At 37.8% G+C, this 23,532-nt stretch overlaps 1 protein-coding gene across 2 annotated transcripts; it reads right to left on the bottom strand.

The window, feature by feature from the left end:
* Positions 1–422: 422 nt before the first annotated feature.
* Positions 423–23,478, bottom strand: LOC111924907 (desmocollin-1-like). 2 transcript variants are annotated; one of them, XM_023921208.2, is made up of 17 exons: positions 23,146–23,478; positions 20,595–20,679; positions 17,867–18,069; positions 17,282–17,401; positions 15,938–16,093; positions 14,881–15,025; positions 14,450–14,616; positions 12,170–12,304; positions 11,094–11,279; positions 9,538–9,797; positions 9,186–9,328; positions 8,001–8,216; positions 6,235–6,468; positions 3,449–3,570; positions 2,110–2,346; positions 1,434–1,479; positions 431–1,347 (listed from the first exon to the last, which is right to left on the bottom strand). In XM_023921208.2, exons 1-16 carry the CDS (start codon positions 23,182–23,184, stop codon positions 1,441–1,443), a joined length of 2,487 nt encoding a protein of 828 aa, XP_023776976.2. In that variant the 5' UTR covers positions 23,185–23,478; the 3' UTR covers positions 431–1,347; positions 1,434–1,440. The 2 variants fall into 2 exon arrangements, with proteins under 2 accessions (XP_023776975.2, XP_023776976.2); XM_023921207.2 differs by lacking the exon at positions 1,434–1,479 and having other exon boundaries at positions 423–1,347.
* Between the last annotated feature and the right edge of the window lie 54 nt (positions 23,479–23,532).

Here is a 23,532-nt window from a genome sequence, read left to right as displayed (position 1 = left end):
GTGTATATGTGTGCTTAATCTAGAACAGTAACAAATGGGATTCAGATGGTTTCTGCCAGAGATGTGTGTAAATGCTGACCTCTACAACTACCCCAAATTACACTAAAACAGAGAGTTTCTCCCAGTGCAATTTTGCATCTCAGTAAAAAGGTATCTCTGAAACACATTATTAATGCAGTGTACTCAATCCATTTGAGCCGTATCTTCTGCCAAGCTCCACTTCCAAAAGAAACACTTTAATGAAGTCCATAACAGGGAAAGTAGAAAAGGTAGTGGTAGCTACACTGGACAAAACTCTCGGCAGTGGTCATCATTTCTGCAGTGATACTATGTCAAAACTCACAAGAAACTGAGGTACAAACTTGTGTGAAGTAAACATGAGATTTATATTGCATTCCTTTGAATTATGATAGTTTCCTCTATTGCGTGATTTTTTTATTTATTTTTTTTTTAATCTCTTATTTCTTTAAAAGAAAAATACATCCTCGCATACAATGCTGATACCCTATGTGGTGACACCATAAATCCCTTAGGATAGCAAGTTTGATGGGTAGTAACCCATTAGGAGAAAAATATATTTTTGAATATTATTTTACATATATACAATATATATATATATATTTAATTTTCAATCAAAATGTAAAGTTCTCTAATATATTCATGAGTATTTTTACGTCCAAAATGAAAAAATATTTCGTATCTCAGTTCATATAAGTTAACAAGGTATTTGATATCCACCAACAATATGATTTGCTTCATTTCTACAAAATTAAAAGAGAACAAAGAAACAGGAAGTTATAAAGTTTTCCTTCTCCAAAGCCATATATAGTAAGATTTTGAAGCTGGATAATTAATTAACAGAACACCAAGTTTTGCATTGTGAGCAATCACAAAGAATGCAAAATGTTATCTAAGTGGAAACTAGCATTACTATATTAACCTAAAGAAAAAATATTTTGAATCCCTTTTTTCTGATAGAATGTATCCAGTGTAAGAAAATGTAAATTTAAAGCAAGAGTTATTTACACTCTTACCAGTCTGTCTTAATTTTGAAAAACCTCTACCCCCCTCAATTCCAAAGTACCCTGTATCACAAAACTATATCAGCCACTTATTTACAGGTCTTTTTCAGCACTGTGAAAGGCACATTTATCTTTTGATGCATGTTTCTGCTAATGTCCTAAACTTGGGTTCCAACTGATCTAAGAAGTCAAGTGCCTCTTCTTCATGCTGATCACTGCAGCAGCCTACAGAGCCAGCCAAGGATCCTTTTCCTTCATAGTTATATGAAAGGAGATAATCTTCAGAATGCTTCTGTTCTTCATCCTGTCTGCACAGGTGCACCTTCTGGATAGGAACAGAACAAATCTTATTATTTTCTTAAATTGTTATCCTAAACATATTGCAAAAAAAAAAATTTCTTTTTGATTTACCTTTCATTCAATTATTTTTAATCAGAGTGTGTCCTCTAATGGATTCCTACATACAAAAAATGCACATGATTGGTCTATATCATTACGACTACAAAATGTAAGTAATAAAGAAATAATTTCTATTAATCATGTATGTAACAATAAAAGAGGAAGAACCTGTTTAAATAACCTGTCAAGCAACTAAAATTCACTGAACATTAAAAGACTGATTTATACATAACTAGTTAGGCAAGTAGTGAGAGTTTTTTGATCTCCAAGAAATGGAGTAACTACATTTCTAATGCTGTACATTCATTCCTGCTCCACTCCATTGCTAAGTGTGAGGTTTAAATTAGCACAAAGGAAGCAGTTAGAATAAAAGCAAACAGACATCCTCAGAAAAACTCACAAAAGCTTCAGTAATTATTCTAAATTATTCAAAATGAAAAATAGCACACTGCCTGTCATTTAAGCCAAGAGAAGAAAGTAATTTACACTTATGTCTGAAATATATCAAGGATTACTCCTTAAAGAGCAATATTCCAAAGGGGATGCAGAGGAGCAAAGGAAAGGAAAAATTAAATGAAACCAAAACCAGAAAGCCACCTTTCTAGCACATTTAGACATCTTCCTTGAAAAGCCTGCATATATTGACCATAACCTACACTTCAAAGAAAATCAGTTTCAGAATACTTACTTCGCCTAAACGAGGATGTGTGAAATTATGCCACTCTGAGTAGGAGTATCTACAAGTATCCATCATAGGCTGTCCTCCTCCTTCTTTAACTGATCCCAGAGTCTGATGTCCACCTCCCTTGACTGATTCCAAGGTATGCCCTCTTCCTTTTACCATTTCAAATGTTTGCTGCTCTCCTGTTTTTACTCCATAACCTCCTTGATCACATGTATTTTGCAGAGGAATTATATTGTGATCCTAAACAAAACAAAATAAAACAAAAACAAAACTAAACAAAACAAAAAGCAGTAGTGAGGACTTCTTTTTTCCTCCTCATTTATCTGTCCTTCTTAATTCAAAAGAAGAAACAGCAATCAGAAACTCTCACAACTGAAATTTGAGAAGTCTCTGTCCTGGCACCATGATATCTTGAACAAAAGGCTATCCTTAGTACTTAGTATCTAAAGATCAGTAAATAATCTTGGGAAAGGATACTATGACAAGAGAGAAGATATCTGCATTTAAATACAATATGATATCAAAAAAATAGAAGTTTCATCCAAGTGTAACCCATAATTCCATAATGGCACTACATTACACTTCATAGGCAACAAGAAATTTGACTCTTGCCACCATAACGATTTCTTGGTTTTCAATATGAAATATTATTTTTAAACTTATCTCCTCTTCTTAGGGAAGAGGGGCTGGAGGATGACAGAAAAGAGGTAGAATCTAAAGAGCTCAGTTCTTCTGCATGAATGCAGTCCCGGACTGAACTATGTTCATGGTAGACTAAAAGAAGTTTAGATGCCACAAGCAAGAAAAATTACATGAATATGGACTGTTCATGAAATCAACTGCATTTGAGGTAATTTTTCAGGAAAAGGGCAGAAATTGCACCTGCAATTTACACTATAGCAGGATATATACAGGATATATACAGGATAGCAGCTATGTGCTATCCTTCTCCAACTAAAAATAATGTTTTGCCATTAACACATATTCAACATAGGCAAAATAATTAATTTCCATCTAATCTCATTGTTTAAAATGACTGGAGATGCTATTAAAATGTTCACCTGAAGCTTTCAACCAAATCATTAAAATCTGGAAGAATTACAAGTAGCCAGCCTAATGACTACAAGGCATGTTTAAATAAATGTATATAGTACTACCACCTCTACCTAAAGTAAGAATTTTCAAATTCTTGTTAAATAGCAAAGCACATCTAATGATCCTTGCCTTGATTGCTTATTTCCTTTATCAAATCATTTACTTGTAGGTGGTCCTGTTCTCAAACTGCAATGCTATGGACATCTCAATTGCAAGTTTCTATGTTGATAAAAACAAGACAACTCACCATCACTTCTTCTCCCGGAGCTTCTGTGTTTGAAATGATTAAATTGTGATTGGCACAATCATCAGTCACCTGCCTGTGCATTACCCCAGCACCGCAGCAGCCACAAATTGTGATCAGGATTACTACAGAAAAGGAAATAATAGTATAAATTTTACCTCACAATGGTATCTACTTATGTTGGATAATGAATTTTAAGGGCCTAAACCTAAGAGTGGTTTAAAAAAAAAAAAAATCATTTCCAAAAATGCCCATACTTAAAGCTTTATATATTCACTTTTTCTTTTTTTCAAACAGTATAGAGAGTAATCACTGCATTGTTGAATTATTTCATTCTTCTAAAACACGTCTGGTTTTTCCAAAAGAAGTGCAAGCATCCTTTATGAAAGCACTGTGATTCACACAATTTCACAGTAATGAAAAATTTGGTCCAAACCCAGGTGAAAAATCGTGTCTTATGCCTACAATTAGATTGTACATACTTTTCATGTCTGAATATGCAAATGTCAAATTATATCATAAGGAACTAATAGTCAAGCTGAATGTCCCAAAACCAGAAACTTCTGTTTCACAGGAAAGGTCAGCAGAACCCTGGAGGACTTCCAACATTATGCTATAGAACAATCTTATTTAATCCCTTGTATTCATTTTATTCCTCTTAACAATACTACTTTTTCTTGTCAGAGACTCACCCAAAAATGACTGAATAACAGAATCATGATCACCTAATACCTCTCCTAAAGAAATGACTAAACCTTTCATCCACTCTGTTTTCTTCATTTTTCAAATTGTTAGCTTAGAAATAAAGCCCATGAGGGAGAGAACAGTTCTGCCTATCTGCCCACTGAGCAAACTGATCTCTGAACATACAAACTTCTGTGAAAATTGGCCAAGAGCCACCTTCAAGCTAATTTAGCTTCTGTACCATCAGCTGTCAGAGAGATATGCAGTCAGTGATTCCAGAAGGTTGCCTCCTGATGCTGACAGATGGGAAGAAGATATCCATGACACAGAGAATATATAGGGTAAAACCTATCCACAGTAAAATAAAGGACTTATTCGTAAGTGATGCAGTCAAGAGGCAGTGGAAAAGAGGTAGGTGACATTTCACACAGTTCCTGTACTGTATGTTCCCACATCTGAAAATTCCACCTTCAGGATATATCCCAAATTTGGGTACCTGCCCTGTTGAGATAAAACATTGAACTAGCTAGCCTTCAAAACATCTCCAGGTACCAGTGCTCTAGCTACTTAAGTAAGAGCAGCTACCTGACATTCAACAGGAGCAAAACAGTTTTACTATGACCAGAAAAAATAGATAAGAAAAAAGGGAAAAAAAAAAAAAACTAAACCAAATTCTGAAATACTAGCTACTGTAGCATGTCCTCTATGGTTTTTAAGGATGTTATTAGTTACACTATATTTGATTTTGGTAAAAAAAAAAAAAGCCAACAAAAAACAACAACTTGTTTTTGCTTTTATATATCACCGTCATGATCTCACTGGTTAACAGCATTATCCTTCTCAGAATCTGTTAGTTTTTAGGCAGCTCCAGTGGCACAACATATATATATATTCAAGATTTTGGTCTGTTGTGAGCTATTCAATCTGTCCCTTAACGTTTCTGCACCTCAGATAGGGCAACCCTGGTTGTGCATACAAACTGGGGAAAGAGACACTGTAGAACAGAGCTGTGGAAAGGCACCTGGGGGTCCTGGTCACTGGCAAGTTGAACATGAGCCAGCAGTGCCCTGGCAGCCAGGAGGGCCAAGCGTGTCCTGGGGGACATCAGGCACAGCATGGCCAGCTGGGCAAAGGAGGGGATTGTCCCGCTCTGCTCTGCACCGGAGCAGCCTCACCTGTGTGCAGTTCTAGGTGCCACAATATATGGAAGATTTTCAGCTATTAGAGAGCGTCCAAAAGAGGGCCATGAAGATGGTGAATAGCCTTGAGAGGAAGCTGTATAACGAGCTGCTGAGGTCATTTGGTCTGTTCAGCCTAGAGGAGACTGAGGGGAGACCTCATTGCAGTCTACAATTTCCTCAGGGGAAGCACAGGGGCAGACACTGATCTCTTCAGTCCCGTCACCAACGACAGGACTCAAGGAAATGGCATTAAGCTCTGTCTGGGAAGGTTTAAGCTGGATATCAGGAGGAGGTTTTTCACCCAAAGGGTGGTTGTGCACTGGAACAGGCTCTGCAGGGAAGCAGTCACAGCACCAAGCCTGACAGAGTTCAGGATGTGTTTGGACAATGCTCTCAGGCCCATGGCATGATTCTTGGTGTCCTGTGCAAGGCCAAGATTTGAACACAATGATCCTGATGGGTCCCTTCCAACTCAGTATATTCAATGGTTCCATGATCATATGGGGTCTTGTAAAACCCCTTGTGAAATCCAGTGTCTCAGATACTCCATGTTTTAATCCACAACACAAAATGCTCTGGAAAATTGATTTCAGCATTCCTAGAAACAGAAATGTTTCTAGAACTCACAAACTTTTTTGGTTCAAGTGCTAAATGCAGGGTTTTTTGGCCTTACTTACATGAACATACAGAACATCTCACAAAAAATATACTTAAACAAATAAACAAAAATCCACACAAAGTAACTACAGCACAAGATGAGAGCAGGAAGCCTGTGATACTGGTACAAATAGAGCAGGTACATTAAGTCAGTGATGACACCTATACAACCGTCAAAATAAAAAAGTTTGAATCAAGTTTGAATCATGTTCTCAGCTAATTTTATAATAAATTAATTGTACTTTGTGTTTAAAAAAATGTACTTACGCAGCAATAATAATGATCCTAAGATCATTGCAAGGATGGCCCAGAGACCAAGGGTAACATTTCCTCCAGACAGCTGACGAGTTCTGCCGTCACATTCACTTGGAGTAACACAGTCACAGAGGTTAACTCTTACGGTGTTCTCTCCTATCTTTCCTCCGTTATCAATCACACTTACAGGAATTTCATAAATTCCATATGGAATATCACTCTTTGGTGAAAGATACCAAGAATTATCTATAAAAAAAAAAAGACAAAACCAGATCTATGGTCAACAATTCTTGGAACTCAGTTGTCACAAATGTGACCATAATCACAATTTTCCTTTCTGTTACAGCTATACTGCTACCAGATCCACATTAATTAGTTTCAAGTTAGATTAAATGTGTTTATACAAAACTACATCTTGAAAGAATTTATACTTTCAGCACCTTTTAAATGTTAGAACTGACAAAGCATACCTTATACAACCCTCTGAAAACATATGATTTAAAACTCTGAAAATAATTTAGTTCATTATAGGAAATGACACTGCTTAGGCTTACTAGTAAAGTAAACTGGCATTTATTTAAAAGACCTTTGGTAGTGTGATTGGAATTAATTAATTATAAACTTAATTTATACCTCTTCTACTCTTTACTTATATTGCTGTATTCAGTGAGAATGACTATTTCTAGTGAAGGGGGAAAAAAAATTTAATCTCCTGCCCTGTTTAGAGGCAATGATTAATGACCATATTCTTTAAGGGGCAAAAGAAATAATTTGTAAAAAAATGTACAAGACTGACACTGATATGCATAACGATTGTTTTATGATGAAGTATATGAAACAACATGTATCATCCAAATTGTGGTTTTCAATTTGTCTGATATAAACATTAAAATTCTTACATGTCTTTGCTTTCAGACTTTTCTGTCTTTTGCCCTTCTTAGTGAATATTTGATGGAATGCTACAGAATCAGATCCTTTACAACTAATTCATGTCACCATAGTAGCAAATTTATGTGCTGCTCTTGTTGCCATCATCTGGCAACCACCAGGAAAACACCATGAGCTATAACTTTTTAGATCAACAAATTTCAGGAAACAGCGATTCCTTTGCTAATAAATTGTTTATCTACTTCTATAAAAATTCAAATATATACTAAAGGAGATAGGCTTTCTTTCACCCAGCTCAGCTTTACAAAAAGTCTGCTGGATAACAGCACTAGTAACAAAAAAACTTTCAGAACTTTTTTTTTTTGTCAGCCTATAATTAATTTCAGGTAAAATTTCAGTTTCCCAGTTCTCCATCATAATAACAGAATAAGAAAAGTTCTATTTGTCTTTGGACCTACTAGCCATTTCAATGAATTATGAATCTACAGTTGCTCTTCCAGGTGTTGATGCAATGCATTACATCAAGTTTTATTCTTTCTCCTGATCCTCTTACATAGTAATTTCAGACAGTAGTTGATTGCTGACCCAGGGATGCTAGGGACAGATTCTTATTTATGCACTCTTATTAAGACTCTTACTAAGAGACAGATCTTTCTCCTTGCCTTTTGGATGCCAACAGTGTCATCTTCTTTATGGGTCCCTTCCCACTAGAGGGGAACTAGAGGGATCACTAGAGACCATCAGTGAGCCCCAAAGCAGCTCCACTGACTACAACAATTCCAAACAGAGATTCATCTAATCTATTCTTGCAGACCACCCAAGTGAGAGACAGCAAAGCCTCCTCTGGCAGCCTACAGCTGAGTGAGGAGGAGGAGGAAGTTTTAACATACCATCGTGTGGAGTTAGCTTCCACATGGAAGCCAGGTTCCGGTCCGTGATGCGATACACGAAGGGCGCGCTGTAAGGAGCCTCATCGCCATCCTGTGCCGTGAGGCAGATTGGTTTTCTGTCTCTGCACATGATATAGTCTGTTTGAGTGAGTCGTGGGAAATTCTTGTTGCCAGGCACAATGCAAACCTGGATTGTTCCAGTGCCTGTTTTACCATCTAGGAGATAAAAATAACTAGTTTTAGCACTTGCTTCTAACATTCACACATTAATTTCTAGTCCAAACTTTTACAATTAAATATCATCAACTGTAAGATCCATGTTTAGAAGTAAGGTGCAAAGCAACTGCTGATTTAGCCAGATAGAGAGGGGGAGTTCTCACAGCTCTTTCTTGGCTGCTTCTCTTTGCTTGGCTGGTTGCAGATGCATCAGCAGCTCCCACATCTCCATGCTCTGCATGTGCAGACTGTATTTTGTTGAGCGTGTGTGTCTGTTTGGGAACACATACTAGTCTAACAGAAGGATAAGAGGAGGAAGAGCTCGTAAGCCAAGAGTGAAGGACACTAAGACAAACAGAGACGAAAGCAGAAAGTGAAGATTTCCAGCCTTTTAACTTCTGGAAGGAGAAAATTGATTACACTTTGCCTACTTCCACCTTCCCTGGGAACACAATCACTAAGGAAACAGGGGACTTCTTTCTGTCCTCTACCCTCTAAGTCACCAGGCATTCATCAGTGGCCCATATTGTATCACCAAAGTCTACATGCAAGAATGAATGAAATCTTCCTCCTAATAACAGTTTTTCCAATACACAAATGGTCAGTGCTTGCATCTGCATTCCAGTGAAATTACATCAAGTCTATTTTTTAATCCTTTTTCGAGAAACAGTTGATTGCAGATGCCTACATCATATTTACTTTATAGACAACGGAAGTTCTAAACAATTTCAATCTGTATTATTTAAATTTATCTTTAATATGCAAACTTGGACATAGAATTTTTTGCTGCAAGGTCAGTGACTTTTTTTCAAAATGTCCTCTCTACTTTTTCTGTTGCCTAGCTCAGAGCTCAGAGTTAGACAGCTGCCAGGAGCTATCACTTAAAAAAGAATAGTCAAGTAATAGAAGAAACATAATCCAGAGGAAAATATTTCATTTTAAAATTACTAAAAGGATTTTAGTACTCACTTCTGTCTATTGCAAGGACTGTGACATTGCATTGACCTCGTCTCATTTCGCCTAAGTCTCTGTCCAAGACCCTAACAGTTCTGACTTCACCTGATTTGTCATCTATGTTGATCCAATTACACTGGCCAGGTGGTATCCGGTACCTGTGGAGAATAATTTGTCTTGTTTGAGATCCCAAACACAGCACACGTGTGTATGTATGCACACACGTATTTTAGATTCATGTATTCACATACACTGACAGGCGTGCAGGTGCACACACGTACATACAGCCTCAACAACTATTTCCCCCTTCCCGTATCCCACCCATCCTGTACTCAAAAAAAAAACAGTCAGTAAGGTTGTTTCATACCTTATGCCCTCACTATTTCCAGTTTCTGGATCTTCTGCTACATATCTCCCAATAGCCGTTCCAATATCTTCGCATTCTTTAACGTCCAAGCGCAGCAGACAGGGTTTAAACACCGGTCCCTCATCCACATCCATCACATGCACAGTAACAGAGCAGGTGCTCTGGGAAAGTTGTTGTGAGTGGGGAGCCAGCACATAGGGTGCCTCATTGTTCACTCCAATCACCAGGATCCTTTGCTTGGCAGTTTCATAGTCCAGTCCCTGTAACAAAGGTGAGGCGGAGGTTTTTTTCCTTCAAACCTAGCCTAGCACTGTTTTCAACACGCAATTACTGCAGCTGAAACTGTATCACATTTATATACAAAAGAAGCCAGCTGTCCTCAAATAAGCCATGGAGACAGAGTAAAAGAACATGATTTTTAAAAAAAAAAAAAGTTTTAAGTTAGTCAAAGAAAAGGGCCTGAAAAATACCCAAGCAAGCAGAACCACTGCAATATTTTGGATAAATGAGTTACTAAAAGAACAGAAAGAAATTAAATTTAGTGGAGGATTTTCTTCTTCCATATTTAGTCAGTCATTATTTTAGCTTACATATACATATATTTTAGCTTACATTTGCTTTTCACCATTAGTCAGTCACACTTCTTTCTAGTAGTTAGAAATGCATCTGGCAATTTATGGAGTTGACAGTAAGCAGCTACCATTTATTCTTCAGACACATTCTCCAAAGTCATCTTATACCTTTAATTGAGCTAATATTATCCTAAAGTCATAATATTCTCTACTCTACTACAGCATTACAATAAATGTGAGAAATTTCAGCTGTGTTTATATACCAGGGACAGAGCTTTAGAAAAAGTTCTAATGATTACTAGGAACAAAATAAATAAATAATAATAATAATAAATAATAATAATATATATAAATATAGTTATAAATTTTAAAGGATTAATTTTAAAAATTACTAGCATCTCTGCCTCTACAATTTACATGTTCAAATTTTAATAGTAATCTTTTCTGCTCCTTAGAAGTTACCTCCTATGGCAGTTATAAAATATAATGGAAAAGAGGCAAAGATGTGCTGGAGTACAGGTGCAATGGGCCTTTTACCTCACATCTGTGAAACACTTATAACAAATAACTAAACTGACACAAATTCTTCTATGTATATGGACTTGCTCACATGCCAGAAAAGCAAACCTGAAGTCAGTACACTGCAGAATGAAACCTGGAGAGCTTTATGCTGAAATAGGAAGTCTACTTAACTCCCAGAGAGAACGAGACTAGAGGAGGTGCTCAATCTTTGCCTGCTTCGCCACTCTTTCACTTATGTAAAAAAACATGAAGCATTCCTCAGTTACATTCCTAAATCTAAACAACTCCAGCTGTAGAACCAGGCCAAAGCACCAAGCTCTTCTGAAATGAAAAACCAAATTCTTTGGATTCTGAGCACACAAAATTGAGGAACAATCTGGAAGGTGAGCTTTATGTGTTATGTTTTAAAATCAAAACTAGAAAACCCATAAATTTTCCCCCAGCCCTCCAATTTTTACTTACCTTAACAACACACAGTATTCCTTCGTTTGTGTTTTTGTCAGTTGTAATTTCAAAGGCCTGATCATCATTTCCTCGTATAATTTCATATACTGCTCCTGAGCCAGGTGAACCAGGTTCATCAAGATCAACAACAGAGACTCTCAGTATTTCTACACTCACTCTGTTTTCTTCCACTCGTGTTTCATACTTGGAGTACCCAAAAAAAAAAAAAAAGAAAAAAATTATTTAAATCAGAAAATCCCGTTCCACAAGGCAGGACTGAAGAACACCATATTTAAATAAGACTACTTCAGCTTAAGGGATCAATTTACCATGCTGCTGTAATGATTTGTTTCCATGCATCAGCATATTTTCCCCACTCCTCCCTTTTACCCTGCATCAAACAATAAACATTTCCTGACACCACTATTGAAATCTCAGCTTCTTCATACACTCAAACTATCACTGACCTAATTAATTCTGGAATTCTCCTTCCAGGAAAGGCAGATTAGCAGAGTTTCCCTCAGTTATATCAACTATAGACTCTAATTTGCAAACAACGTGATCAAGCTGAGAATTAGAAAAGGCATTGGGGTAAATTTAAAAATATATAAATAAACAAACAAAAAATAACTTGAAGAAAAGCCAAGAAGGATTAAATACCTCTCTACTCAGATGGTAAAAGATGAAACAATTTTTTGTATTTTTTTATCTTTTTAAAGGGCAGCTTTATTCTGTACAAGCTGAAGAAGATCAGGTAAGAGTGATTCTCAATTAATATTACTGATGATATTCTATAGTAGTGAACAGAAAAGGGTAAATTCCATGTATCCCTTATGAAAAAATGAATTATTTTTTCACAGATTTTATATTACAAAATCTCCTGTGGTATTTGAGATGTGAACATGGTTATTGAGACTTACTCTTTGCCCTGAATCATATACATGGCTAGAATAAGCAAAGACATTTATATTGGCATTAACTATCTCAGGGCATTAGACTCCATATTTGAGGGACTGTCTATCAGGAAATTAGAAAGGGGATGAAAATACTTCATTTTTAGCCTTTATACAGACATTTTACTTATGCAGACTTACTTGTAACTGTTTGAAGGATGGTGCATTGTCATTTGTATCTTCAATTTTGACAACAACTGTTCCTGTAGTGCACAAACCAAAAGGCTGACCTGCCATATCTCTCACTTCGACTAACAAAGTGTAACTGGGTACAAGCTAAAAAGAAGAATAAAAGCACACAGAAGTTTGTCATGCTCACTTTTTTAATTGCATAGCTAAACACAGGAGTAGAACTGAATATTCCACTCCTGCTCCATAACTCTGCTCTAAATTCAGTGCTTACCAACAAAATGGGACAATTAGCTTTGGGGCCTTTTGTGCAATAGCTCAAAAGGAAAAGCAGCAAAATAATCTTCAGTGGCTAAGAAGCACTGAGTTCAACATCTGTTAGTAACATGCATGCTATACCCTGCACCAAATAAAGCTTCTTACAATGTCAGCACTGTTTTCCAGAACCTGAAACTTTGGAAGATACAGATAACACACTTTCATCTGCTATTTGTCTCCCCTTTAGAGCAACAGAGAATTCCCTCAGGTTGCCAGCAGGTGAAGTGTTTCAATTACGTCTCTTATTTCACTGAGGATGAATGAAAACTGTGCTGCAACCAGCCTCTGTCTGGGCAATACAGGATAAGACAATGCCTGTCATTTGGCAGGGTCTGGCACTGAACGACTCGGTGTCCTTATCAGTTCCAAGGGGCTCCTCGATAGGAAGCAGCCCACTTAAATCCCTAACTTGAGCCAGAACAACAGAAAGCTTTTTTTTTTTTTTAATGTGAACAACCAAGAGAAGGGGGACTGAGAAAAAAGAAGTGTGGACAGAGGGGAGGGGAGGGAACACAAGATAATACAGATGGATTAGGCACAAAAAGAGAAAGTTTGTAAATCAAGATAATAACTCCAGTTCTGAATGCCTGGAATTAGCATTCGGTTTCTCTGGTGCATGAATTAAATCTCCTGTTTTACTACATATGTTTATCTTTCAAAGATAGGCAGTGGACTAGTTTTTCAATCCCTCCTTCCTTCAAGTAGTCACTGCAACAACTTCCTTAGTAGTCATGGTGATGCTCACAAGCACTGCAATTTTCTCTTGCTAAAAAAGCTGACCACTGTATCTGCAAGAGCAAAATTTTGCAACATCACGTTTTACTTGGATTTTCAGTCATGAAACAACACAAGTATGTCATAATATAACTCCTTTTATCTTCAGAAGAGATGCGGCTGTTACAATGTTTCTTAGAATGACTGTCTTATGCTAGAATTATTATTCTGAACTACATGCACCTGTAATTTATTTTCCTAGTGTAGACTCTGTATGACATTCTATCAAAAAAAAAAAAAATCCTGTATCTTATTTGCTTGAAAGTTGGTTGATGAAAATAAATGGGTGGCACATCAATTCTAAGAAATGGTGTATTACTGTTTAGGTTTCAACTATTGGAGATATTTCTGGTTAATATAGGATGACTGACTACTTCCACAGAAACTGGTTCATCTTCTCTATGAAGAATCAAGAAGCACTGCAAATCAAGCTTAATTAGGAGGAAACAGTGGGTCATGGAATTCCTGAACACAGAAAGTGTTCAGTAAAAAAGTAAAAATTCCATAGGTTGAACAGCTGAGCAGAAGGAATTTCTCTGCCAAGGTTAGCTAGAATATGGTAATCTATGCAGAAACTCTCTGGACTAATTACAGGTCTCCAAAAAGCATCAGAAAGTCCTTAGAGGCATTAACAAAAAATTAAAAAGAAGCTATGTCTGTTGATTCCCATGCCAGCATTTCATAGAATCATAAAAAGGCTTGGGTTGGAAGGGACTCTAAAGTTCATCTAGTTCCAACCTGCCCATGTCATGGGATTTCACCCCCATGAGCTTCTACCCCCTAAATCAGTTTGTTCAGGGCATTGTACAACCTGGTCCTGACCACTTCCAGGGATGGGGTGTCCACAACCTCTTTGGGCAACCTGCTCCAGTGCCTCACTACCTTGTGAGTAAACAATTTCTTCCCAACATCGAACCTAAATACCTCCTCTTCTAGTTTTAATCCACTTCCCTTTTTTATAAGGCTGAACAACTCCAACTCTCTCAGCCTGTCTTCATAGAGGAAGTGCTCCAACTTTTGGATTTGAACTTCTTCACATCCCTCCTCTGGCCCTGTTCTAAGAGGTCAATGTCCTTCCTGCACTGAGGAGCCCAGAAGTGGATGCAGCCCTGCAGGTGGGGTCTCACAGGGCAGAGCAGAGTAGTGTTAAGCTATCTTTGTGCACCAAATGACAGCTGAGAATGCTTCAGGAAACATCACCTCTCTGTCCAGCTGTGGCAGTAATACAGAGATGACACCGGTGTCACCATGTAAAGAAAATGCTGGGGTAATTGGTGGGGTTTGTGACACAATCCGGTATTTCAATGTGGTATGGAGAGTATAAGGCTCATCTCTGTCCTCTGCAATCACTTTTCCAACAACAACACCTGTGAACACAATACAGCAATTTTTAGTTCCAGAAAAATCTGTAAATAGTAAAAAATTATTTGAAAAGATATTTCTGTTTTAAACATATGACAAGAGCTACTTGATCATTTACTGCTGCTCTTTGCAAATTCAGCCTTTTCTGAAACATAATACTCCCCAGGAAATCCCACTGAAATGTCTTAAAAGGGAGGATCACACCTAGCCATACTGGTATGTAACAGAGCTGAGTAGTGGTATCTTCAGTGATTTAAAAAAATTCTTACCAGGTCTGGAATTTTCAGGCACACAAAATTCAAAAAGGTCTTGTGTAAAATACGGAGCATTATCATTGTCATCCTCTATCCTGATTGTATGCACAAGTGGTACTTCTGGTGAATAACCATCCGGGGTGGTTGCAAAGCAAATGATCTGTAAGAAAAATTCAGTGCTTAAGTAACATGTAGTATTATTACATTTTTAGTTCAATGGAGGAGTCAATAAAATGAAACGAAATACAGTGTGCAAAGCACATCCTTCTCAAGACCAGGCTCTTAAGGCACGTGGAAGGGGATGTTACTGGTATCTCAGAGTGAGAACAGAACAAAACCTTTGAATGCTTTCCAATCTTTCCCCCACCCATTCCTCACACACTACAAGTACTTCACTCATTTTCCCCCTGACCCCTCCTCCAACTCTATCACTTTTTCCAAGTTTCCTGAACACTTTTTTTCCAGGTGTTTACAAGGCATCACAGCTACCAAAATTTAGATTGTTATTTAGAACAAAACAAGAAGGAGAGCAAAACTATTTGCCGATTAAAGCATAACCTATTAAAATGCAGCAATAGGTACTGAAAATTACATTTTAGAAGCTGCTTCTGCTAATTGCCTTCTTACACTTCTCAGCCAGTAGAGAGAGCAGTGTACCTTGTTAACAGAACAGAACAGCTTGAGAGACTCATGAAACCACAGCCATCTATTTCAGTTTTCTGCACATCTTTTCAACCTTCCCTGAAAATTTGATGCAAACCCAATAGCTCACTATATTCATGCTTCAATTAGAAATTAAGCAGTAAAAAAACCAAAAGTACTCTCAAGATCTAGATGAACAGCTATTTATTTATTTATTTACTACTGATTTTATCTCTTCAACACCAAGGATATTACTCAAAATAGAGATTCCAGATCTTGTTTGCTGCCATTTCCCCTGCAATCCAACTGTCAAATGTAGGCATGAGAGATTTTTTAAAAAAAATAAAAATAAAATCTATCTATCTATCTATACATATATATATATATATATATATATATTTAGTCAAATTTACACAACATAGGCCTGTACCTGAAAACTTGGATACTGTTCACGGTCTACCGCACGAGTAGCAAAGATATTTCCAGTTTCTCTTTCTATGTAAAACAAACCCTTTGGATCTTGATCAATTCCTGGTCCACTTGCAGAATAATAAATTGTGTAGTTCTGAGCTGTGTCTGACTGGACCTATAAGAAGACATTTTTAAGCCCAAGATAAAACAGCAACAGCATCTCAATACATTTCCCCCTTTTCACAATCATATTTAGCACAAACAAAAACTCCTAAAACTAAAAAACAAACTTGATTTACTGTTCACAGAATAGCAGAACAACCTGACATATGACTGCCTTCCTTTATAATATGTGTACATGAGAAGGAAAGTTAATTCAAACTCATAAATATTTATAACCATCAAATTAAAGAAATGACAGTATAAGGAAAAAAAAAAATCTGAAATCCAATCTCTCTAGAATACTTCACACTCAAGGCATATTCAGATACAGACAGCTCATTTCTGAACCGGTTCAAGAGACTTTAATTTTAGTGCATTCACTGAGAATGTGGTTTGCACCTAAAGAAGAAAAAGTGAAGGAAGAAAAGAAGAAAGACCACATAGTGTAGAGTTCAGATATATGCCAATTCAGATAGCATCTGCATCTCATCATGAGCACCAAGGAGGCAACATTAGACTTATCTATTTATAAACACTCTTCTCCCAAAATACTTTCCTTATTTAATGGATGCCAGAAGTTAGGAGGGTAAGATTAGGAGAAGAATGATTGCTCTGCACAGACTCTGTTATTATACTTGTCTCTACACATCTGCTACCAGCCACTCTGTAATCTAGTGAAGGCTAGATGGATCCATGATAACTTTAGTTCTTGCATTTCTATTTCACGCCTACTTGTTTTCCCCAGTAAGTACTTTTCTGAATAACATAGGCCATACTCCATTTTCAAGGCTGAAGGTACACACCTCAAGCTCCAGAAAGGATGTAGACAAGCAGGCAAAATTTACCCCAGTCTGTATTTACAAAATCCTTTTCTAAGCAATGTTTAGTGGAAGATTGTTTGCTATTGCTTTTCTTTTAATTACACATACTGATCTCCAGGCCAAAGAGCTCTCTTTGAGAGTATGTCTCCCTTCTTTTTTCAACTTTTGCACAATTCCATTTCACTCCAACAACTAAGATCACAAATTATTTCAGATACAAGATAATGATATATACAATGAACAGGGTGGAAAAAGACAGAGAAACATTAGCAGGAATGTCATAGAATCGGTAGAGAATACAAGACAACTCGTTTTCTTCATCATAAAAGTCACATACAATACTACCATAGTCATAAAATTAAGGCTCATCCAAAATGTACCTGCTGTATTTGCAGTGGGAAAGGTCCCAGTGAGTTCTCTATCATGACAGATGGAATAGGGCCCCATCTTCTTTTGGTTCTCTTGAGAACTGTGTCTCTAGAATGCCTGGTCTTCGGGGTCTGGGTCGAGAAGATAGAAAGACAGATAAGAATACATCCATATATTCTTAACTGCATATATTTTTTGCTTAACTGCCATCTGCATTTCCATCTTTTTCCATCCATGCAAGTCTTCCTACTGACAATTTGTTTTTCCAAGGTCTTAATTTCTGATTATATCTGTGATAATATTCCAAGCTTTTTCATTTCTTGTAACACTTTGCATGACTAAGATCTGCTTTAATTCCTCAAACATGGCTTTTAAGATTCTTGACATTCCTGATTATGCTACTTGCTAGCATCTCCCATTTGAGAAAGCAAATCTGCTGACTAAAGCAACACAGTAATCAACAACTGCTAAATAAAAACACATTCTACACCACTATTTTGCCTGATTATTTGAATTCTAAAATTCAACTACACATACTTAGTATGAAGCTGCACTCTGTGAAAAATAATTAAGATGTCTTGAAATGAGAACCTAACCTTTTTTTCTTTTTCCACCAAGCTAACGTGTATTTTCTTTTCAACTTTTTCTTGAATGTCCTTAAGTAATATGGTAAAAGTCTTTTTCTCAGCAGACAAAGAAAGAGCAGATGTTGTATACACAGAACCATCGTCTAGAACCTTGAAGTTCCCATCACTGGAAGTGATAAACTCTGCAGACTGAAGGCATTCTTGCAAATCAACTATAAAAAAAAAAATTATACAATAACTCAAACAGCAAAAAACAATACCCCTCACAGAACAAAGAAACCCCAAGCCCCACGTAAAAATTTTATTTACTGACAGAGTCTTCAAAACCTTCTCATTCAGTATTTAAGCATCACAAATCCTGATTTTAAAATCCACTTATGCACTCACATTTGATGAAGTTTTCATTAATTGCTACTCTTGTGTTCATTAGTGTTTCCTAAACGACATGGGTGCTTTATGGATATCACTCAACAAAACACTATTACCCTGGTAAAATTATTGAAGAATCAGAGATGAAATTATGTGCATTTAAATGCAAAAACATTGCAGACATGCCCATTATTGGACCAGTAGCTATTACGTTTGCCTCGTGCTCCATGCCCTACAATATCGGTGAAGACGATTAATTAATGCAAATGCCCAATGGAGATGTTACATCTTGGAAGATTTGCCCTCAGGAGGAAAGCACTAACTGGTACTATGTGATTTAATACTCTTGGGAGGACAAAGGCTTTTAAATTATGAGGCAGACAGATGGGAGAGATAAAGACTAACTCTAGAACAAACAATTAGCAATTTTTTAATATGCATGTGATAGAATCCCATACAGGTAATTTCAGCATACTTCCCAGCTATTTTTCATAGTATTCACTATCACTTGCAGCTAAAACAGATTTTTTGTACTTCAGTGAACTTGATGCACCAGCAAGTAGTTTAGCACTACAGCTGGAGAAAAAGCAAAGTCAGGATATGACGACAGCCCTAAGAAAAAATTATTTGCACCCTGAAAAGGATGAAAATCAGAGATTCAAGCTCCAAAGAGATGATCATTGCAGAGTACAAGAGGTGTCTCATGGTCTCAAAATCAAAACTGTTCAATACTCTTTCAATGGTATCATAGTGGGTGGGACACTGCTGTATGAAAGTTGATTGCAAAATTCATGAAGATTCAGAATTTCATCCCATATATGACATTTTCAATAAACTAAATTTAATTTCACTTTCAAAACTGCAAAAATAGATGGGAAGCATAATTTTAAATATGATGTGATTTCTTCTGAAGTCTTTTAAATGCACAAATAAAGATTTCCTAGACTTTCTATGGTACTGCAGAAGTGACTCCTATCTTTTTTCATCTGTACGGTGCAAATGAAGAAGTATTGAAAAGAATATCACTGCCTCACTTAAAAGTGCCTCATACTGCTGCCTATTACAACGTTGCATTTCAAAAATTACCAGACTGGAGATATTGTTCTGATGGTTATATGAGTCAACCCTTTGGATGGTTAGCTGTAGTTTTGTGGGGTTTTTATTCTTTCAAAACTCTTGTATAATGTATAAAGTACCCTTATGACAAGCTGGAAAAGCCTGACTAATTTCACTGTCAAGGTATGGTCCTTGTATCAATGTAAAATATTTCTCCATAAATGCTTAAGTGATGTCATTTGAGCTATAATGGTTTCATTAAAAGTTTTTTGGGGAAAAAAATTAAGTTCCACATTATGCAATATTTTTTAAAGCACCGCAAGAACATGAATTTTAGTTTTTATATTAATTAAGTTTACTTACATAGAGAAATGTTAAAGTCTATGAAAACTCACATATCTTTAGCAGCCTTCTTAGTTTTAAAATTTAAAAGTAAGATCAAGGAATTTTCACTATAAAGCTAGATTTTCTAGGCAATTGTGATAAACTACAAATTCACTTTATTTGTTCCTTCTATAGAAATACGGATTAGGACTGCAGACTTGAAGCATACTTCTCCATTGTCATTAGACTCACAAAGGGCACTTTTGAATCCTCAAAATCAGTCTCAGGCAGGACAGAATCCTTCAGCACCTCCTATGCCACACCCTTCAAAGCTGCCTTTGAAAGACTGGTCTGAAAAAAATAGGAGTGGGATGTTTTCTGGTCTCTACTCCTCTCAGTCACCAGCAAGCTGCCCTAAACTGAGGCAGACTGTCCAGTCAGACAGGAGCACTCTCCCAACAGAATGTGCATGCAGGACACCTCTGCAACACATCCCCTCGTGTGCTCTGAGTGCCCCAGCACTGCTGAGCAGTCACATCCGTGCTCCACACAACAGCAGCCTCTTGGTGCCTGGTTAAGCGGGTTTTTGTCTTCTTTTTTTATCATTTCCTTTGTCAAATGATTTATTCTCCTCTTCATATGACCGTGGGTTACAGGTGAGGTTTGGAATGTCAAGCATTTATTTAAACAGTAAGTTTTACGCTCCAAATTTTGAAAACATTAAATTCTGCCATTTGAGTTTTAAATTAAATTCTGTAAACTGACAATAGTTCTTTATGCAAAAGTCAAATGGATGCATGGAGCTGGTGTTCAAATTCATAACAAACACAGGGCGTATCCTTCATAAAAAGGCTGATCCAGCTGTTTAGCTGGCTCTCCAGTCATCCATTCATTCCATTAAAAATAAAGTCACCTCCACTGCTAACAGCATCTCCAGCAAAGGTGCAATGCTGTGTTGTTAAGCTGGGAATTTCATAGTTTCTCTCACCTCTGCCAACTAACGTGTCGGCCTCTAGTTCAGAAGGAACATGAAAAATTACGTTCTTGCAAGCTTCACAGCACAAACTCAGCACCTAGAAAACAAATGAAGAAATAGGAAAAAACCCACATAATTACATGGTATTTTGAACTAGACACAGATGCTGACTTTGGTTGATTTGTTTTTTTGTTATGACAAACAAGTGAAACAGCACATAAAGAACTCCTCCCTAAATATTCAGGTACTGTGCAGCACAGCATACAAAGTTTCAAACTGGAAACAAGATCTGACTACTGCTCCTGGATTTGTCCATGGTTTGTGTTTAATTTTTTTCTAAAATCACTGCACCACTGACAGTGGTTCCTTTGAGTTCCCTTTCACCAGAAGATTTTGCCTACACTATTACTTCAGTTGAGAAAACATAAAATACAGCTTGGATGTACGCTCCCTCAAACAGCTTTCCTGGCCAATTTAGATCCAAGGTCTCTAAATTATTAAGGTTTAATCCACCAACACTCAGTTTGGTAGAATTGTGGTGATGCTGAACATTAAAGGGACAAGTGTCTCATTAAAACCACATGACGACACTTGCACTTATATATCACTTTGCATCTTAAAAGTGCATTCTCAACAAGCTAATTAAATGTAGCTTCAGCAATTAGATATGACATAAATAAATCCACTCCCATATAACCAGTTACAAAATAGGGTCCTCCTAAAAATTCAAATGAGTAGCAGATAACCAGACCTTTTTCTAAAAAGAATCACACAGAGGTACAAAGATTTTCCTCAGCAGAGAGCAAGTGAATCCTGATCTCAGATTATATGTGAATGTTTCTGCCTAGTTTCTATCTCCATCTTTAAAACTGCAATCCAAATATCACACAGACTATTAAACAAAGACATAGAAAAATGTAAATAAATCTATTCACCCTTTAAAGTGCCTCTACTCATTTAGGATGAAAGCCTAGCAAAAAAGGAAAAGCATTTTTATTTTGCACATACTTTTAGGATTAAAGGTATAAAGAGGCAAATAGGTAATGGAAATCCTGAAAATTACTTGTGATGCTTATTAAGAAAATATTTAAATAAAAATACTCTAAAGTCTTTAGGACCCTTTAAAAAAAAATTGCTGTGTCTGCACCATAAAAGCTCGTCATAGAGTTCCTTATATATATAAGTAGATATAAAAATTGCATATATACAAATAATTTAAACATCCTTGCTTATGTATTAATAGCCTTTCCTTATTAGCAGACACTTAATAAAACACTCTCTCCTGAAAGACACGGCACTAATTTTTAAGTTATTGAAATCACAACATCTTTTTACACTGTTCTGAAATATTTTAGGAATCAATGACATATAATTTTTAAATAGTAACGCAAATCCCAGTCTGATGTCGGCACAAAGAACTACTGATGAGTTAAACAAATATAAGTGGTAGTTATTCATGGACATCATCAAGACATAAGAAAACATCAGTAAAAATAAGTTGTGATGTCCTTTCACTTTACACAAAGAAAACAACTCATGATTTTTTTTTTTCTTTGAGTGTTGTTTGTTTTTTTCTGCTTGACGAAAGAATTTTTTTCTTTTTTTTTTATTAGATGTATGAGTAAAGCTGCTTTCATTTATTTGGATTTTACTTTAACATCCTTGCAAAGGCAAGCACACACTGTCTGAAATAGTAACTTTTTCATTTCAATGTGCATATACAACTAAGATTAAAATAACAAATTCAGTACTTCAACACTAGCAAGTATTTTTCTTTCACAGGCTCAAACGATCATCTGCCCTATTTTTGTGAATACAATGTTAATAAGGAGGAAGAGGGCTAGGAAACAAAAGACAAATCACTTTTACTCATCTACTACAAATTTTAAAAAAAATAAAACGTGAGAGAGAATTCCCCTGCTCTCCCTGCCGAAGGCCTTTCCGGAGCTGATAATTATGTACAAATACAATAAACTGAAGTTAAAGGAAATCGCTGAAAAGTCTCGGACGCACAACTAACTCTTTCAGAGAAGCTCAACACGCTCCACACTGCGGCACAATCCTTCCCACGGAAAAGGGAAGAACCGGGTGGGGAGAGGCAGAGGGGGAGATTTAAATAAAATTAACCGCGGTATTTTTATTTTTTTTTTTTTCTATGAATAACCAGCATCAGCATCAGCGACCCGAGCGTGTGCCCGTCGCGTAACCTCACGGCAGGCTCCAAAAGCCACCCGACCACCTGTCCCAAGGAGAGCCTCGCATCCCACTGGATTCCTGCCGGCGCCCAAGCTCCCCCGAGCTGCGTCCCGCGGCCGCGCAGCCTCCGCGCCGCTCTGCGCCCCTCGCAAGGGCCTCGCCGAGGAGAAACCCGACTTGGGGTCAAGAGCCAGCCAGAGATCACCCGCTCGGATGTCTCTGCTGTGCGCTGCGCGCCCGCGGTGCAGCGGAGGAAAGGCGCGGCCAGGTGAGTGAGCTCCGCCGCGCTCCCCCCGGCGCCCACCCGCTCATCCCATTCATCCCACTCGCGATCCCAGCGATCCCGCTCCTTTCCTCCCTCACTCACCAGGAGGCCGAGGACGAGGCAGGGGGCTGCGGGGGCCATGGTGCGCGGGGCTAGGCGGGAAGGGGGGAGCCGCCGCCGTCGGTGCTGCCACGGCGGGCGAGGGAGCGAGCGCGAAGTGGCGGCGGAGGTGGCGGCGCGACTCCGCGGGATCCCGGCTCTGCTGTCCCCTCCCGTCTGCCACAGGAGCCGGCCGCTGGGGAGGGTGGGACCGCGCGCGGCAGCGGCGACTTTAATTACTGCCTTTTTTTTTTTTTCGGCCTTTTGGGTAATGCCCGTCCCGGGCACGGCGCTGGAACACCCCGCCCGTTCGCCGCCCACCTCCGCGGCGAGGCGCTGCCCGTCCCCTCCCCGCGCTACCCCGCCCCGCCGCGGCGCCGGCTGCGCGCA

This window comes from Cyanistes caeruleus, chromosome 1, assembly GCF_971803275.1.
Source record: "Cyanistes caeruleus chromosome 1, bCyaCae1.hap1.1, whole genome shotgun sequence".
In the NCBI taxonomy this organism is placed as follows: domain Eukaryota; kingdom Metazoa; phylum Chordata; class Aves; order Passeriformes; family Paridae; genus Cyanistes; species Cyanistes caeruleus.
The sequence above is the reverse complement of the archived record's forward strand: the minus strand, read 5'-3'. Positions and strand labels throughout refer to the sequence as shown.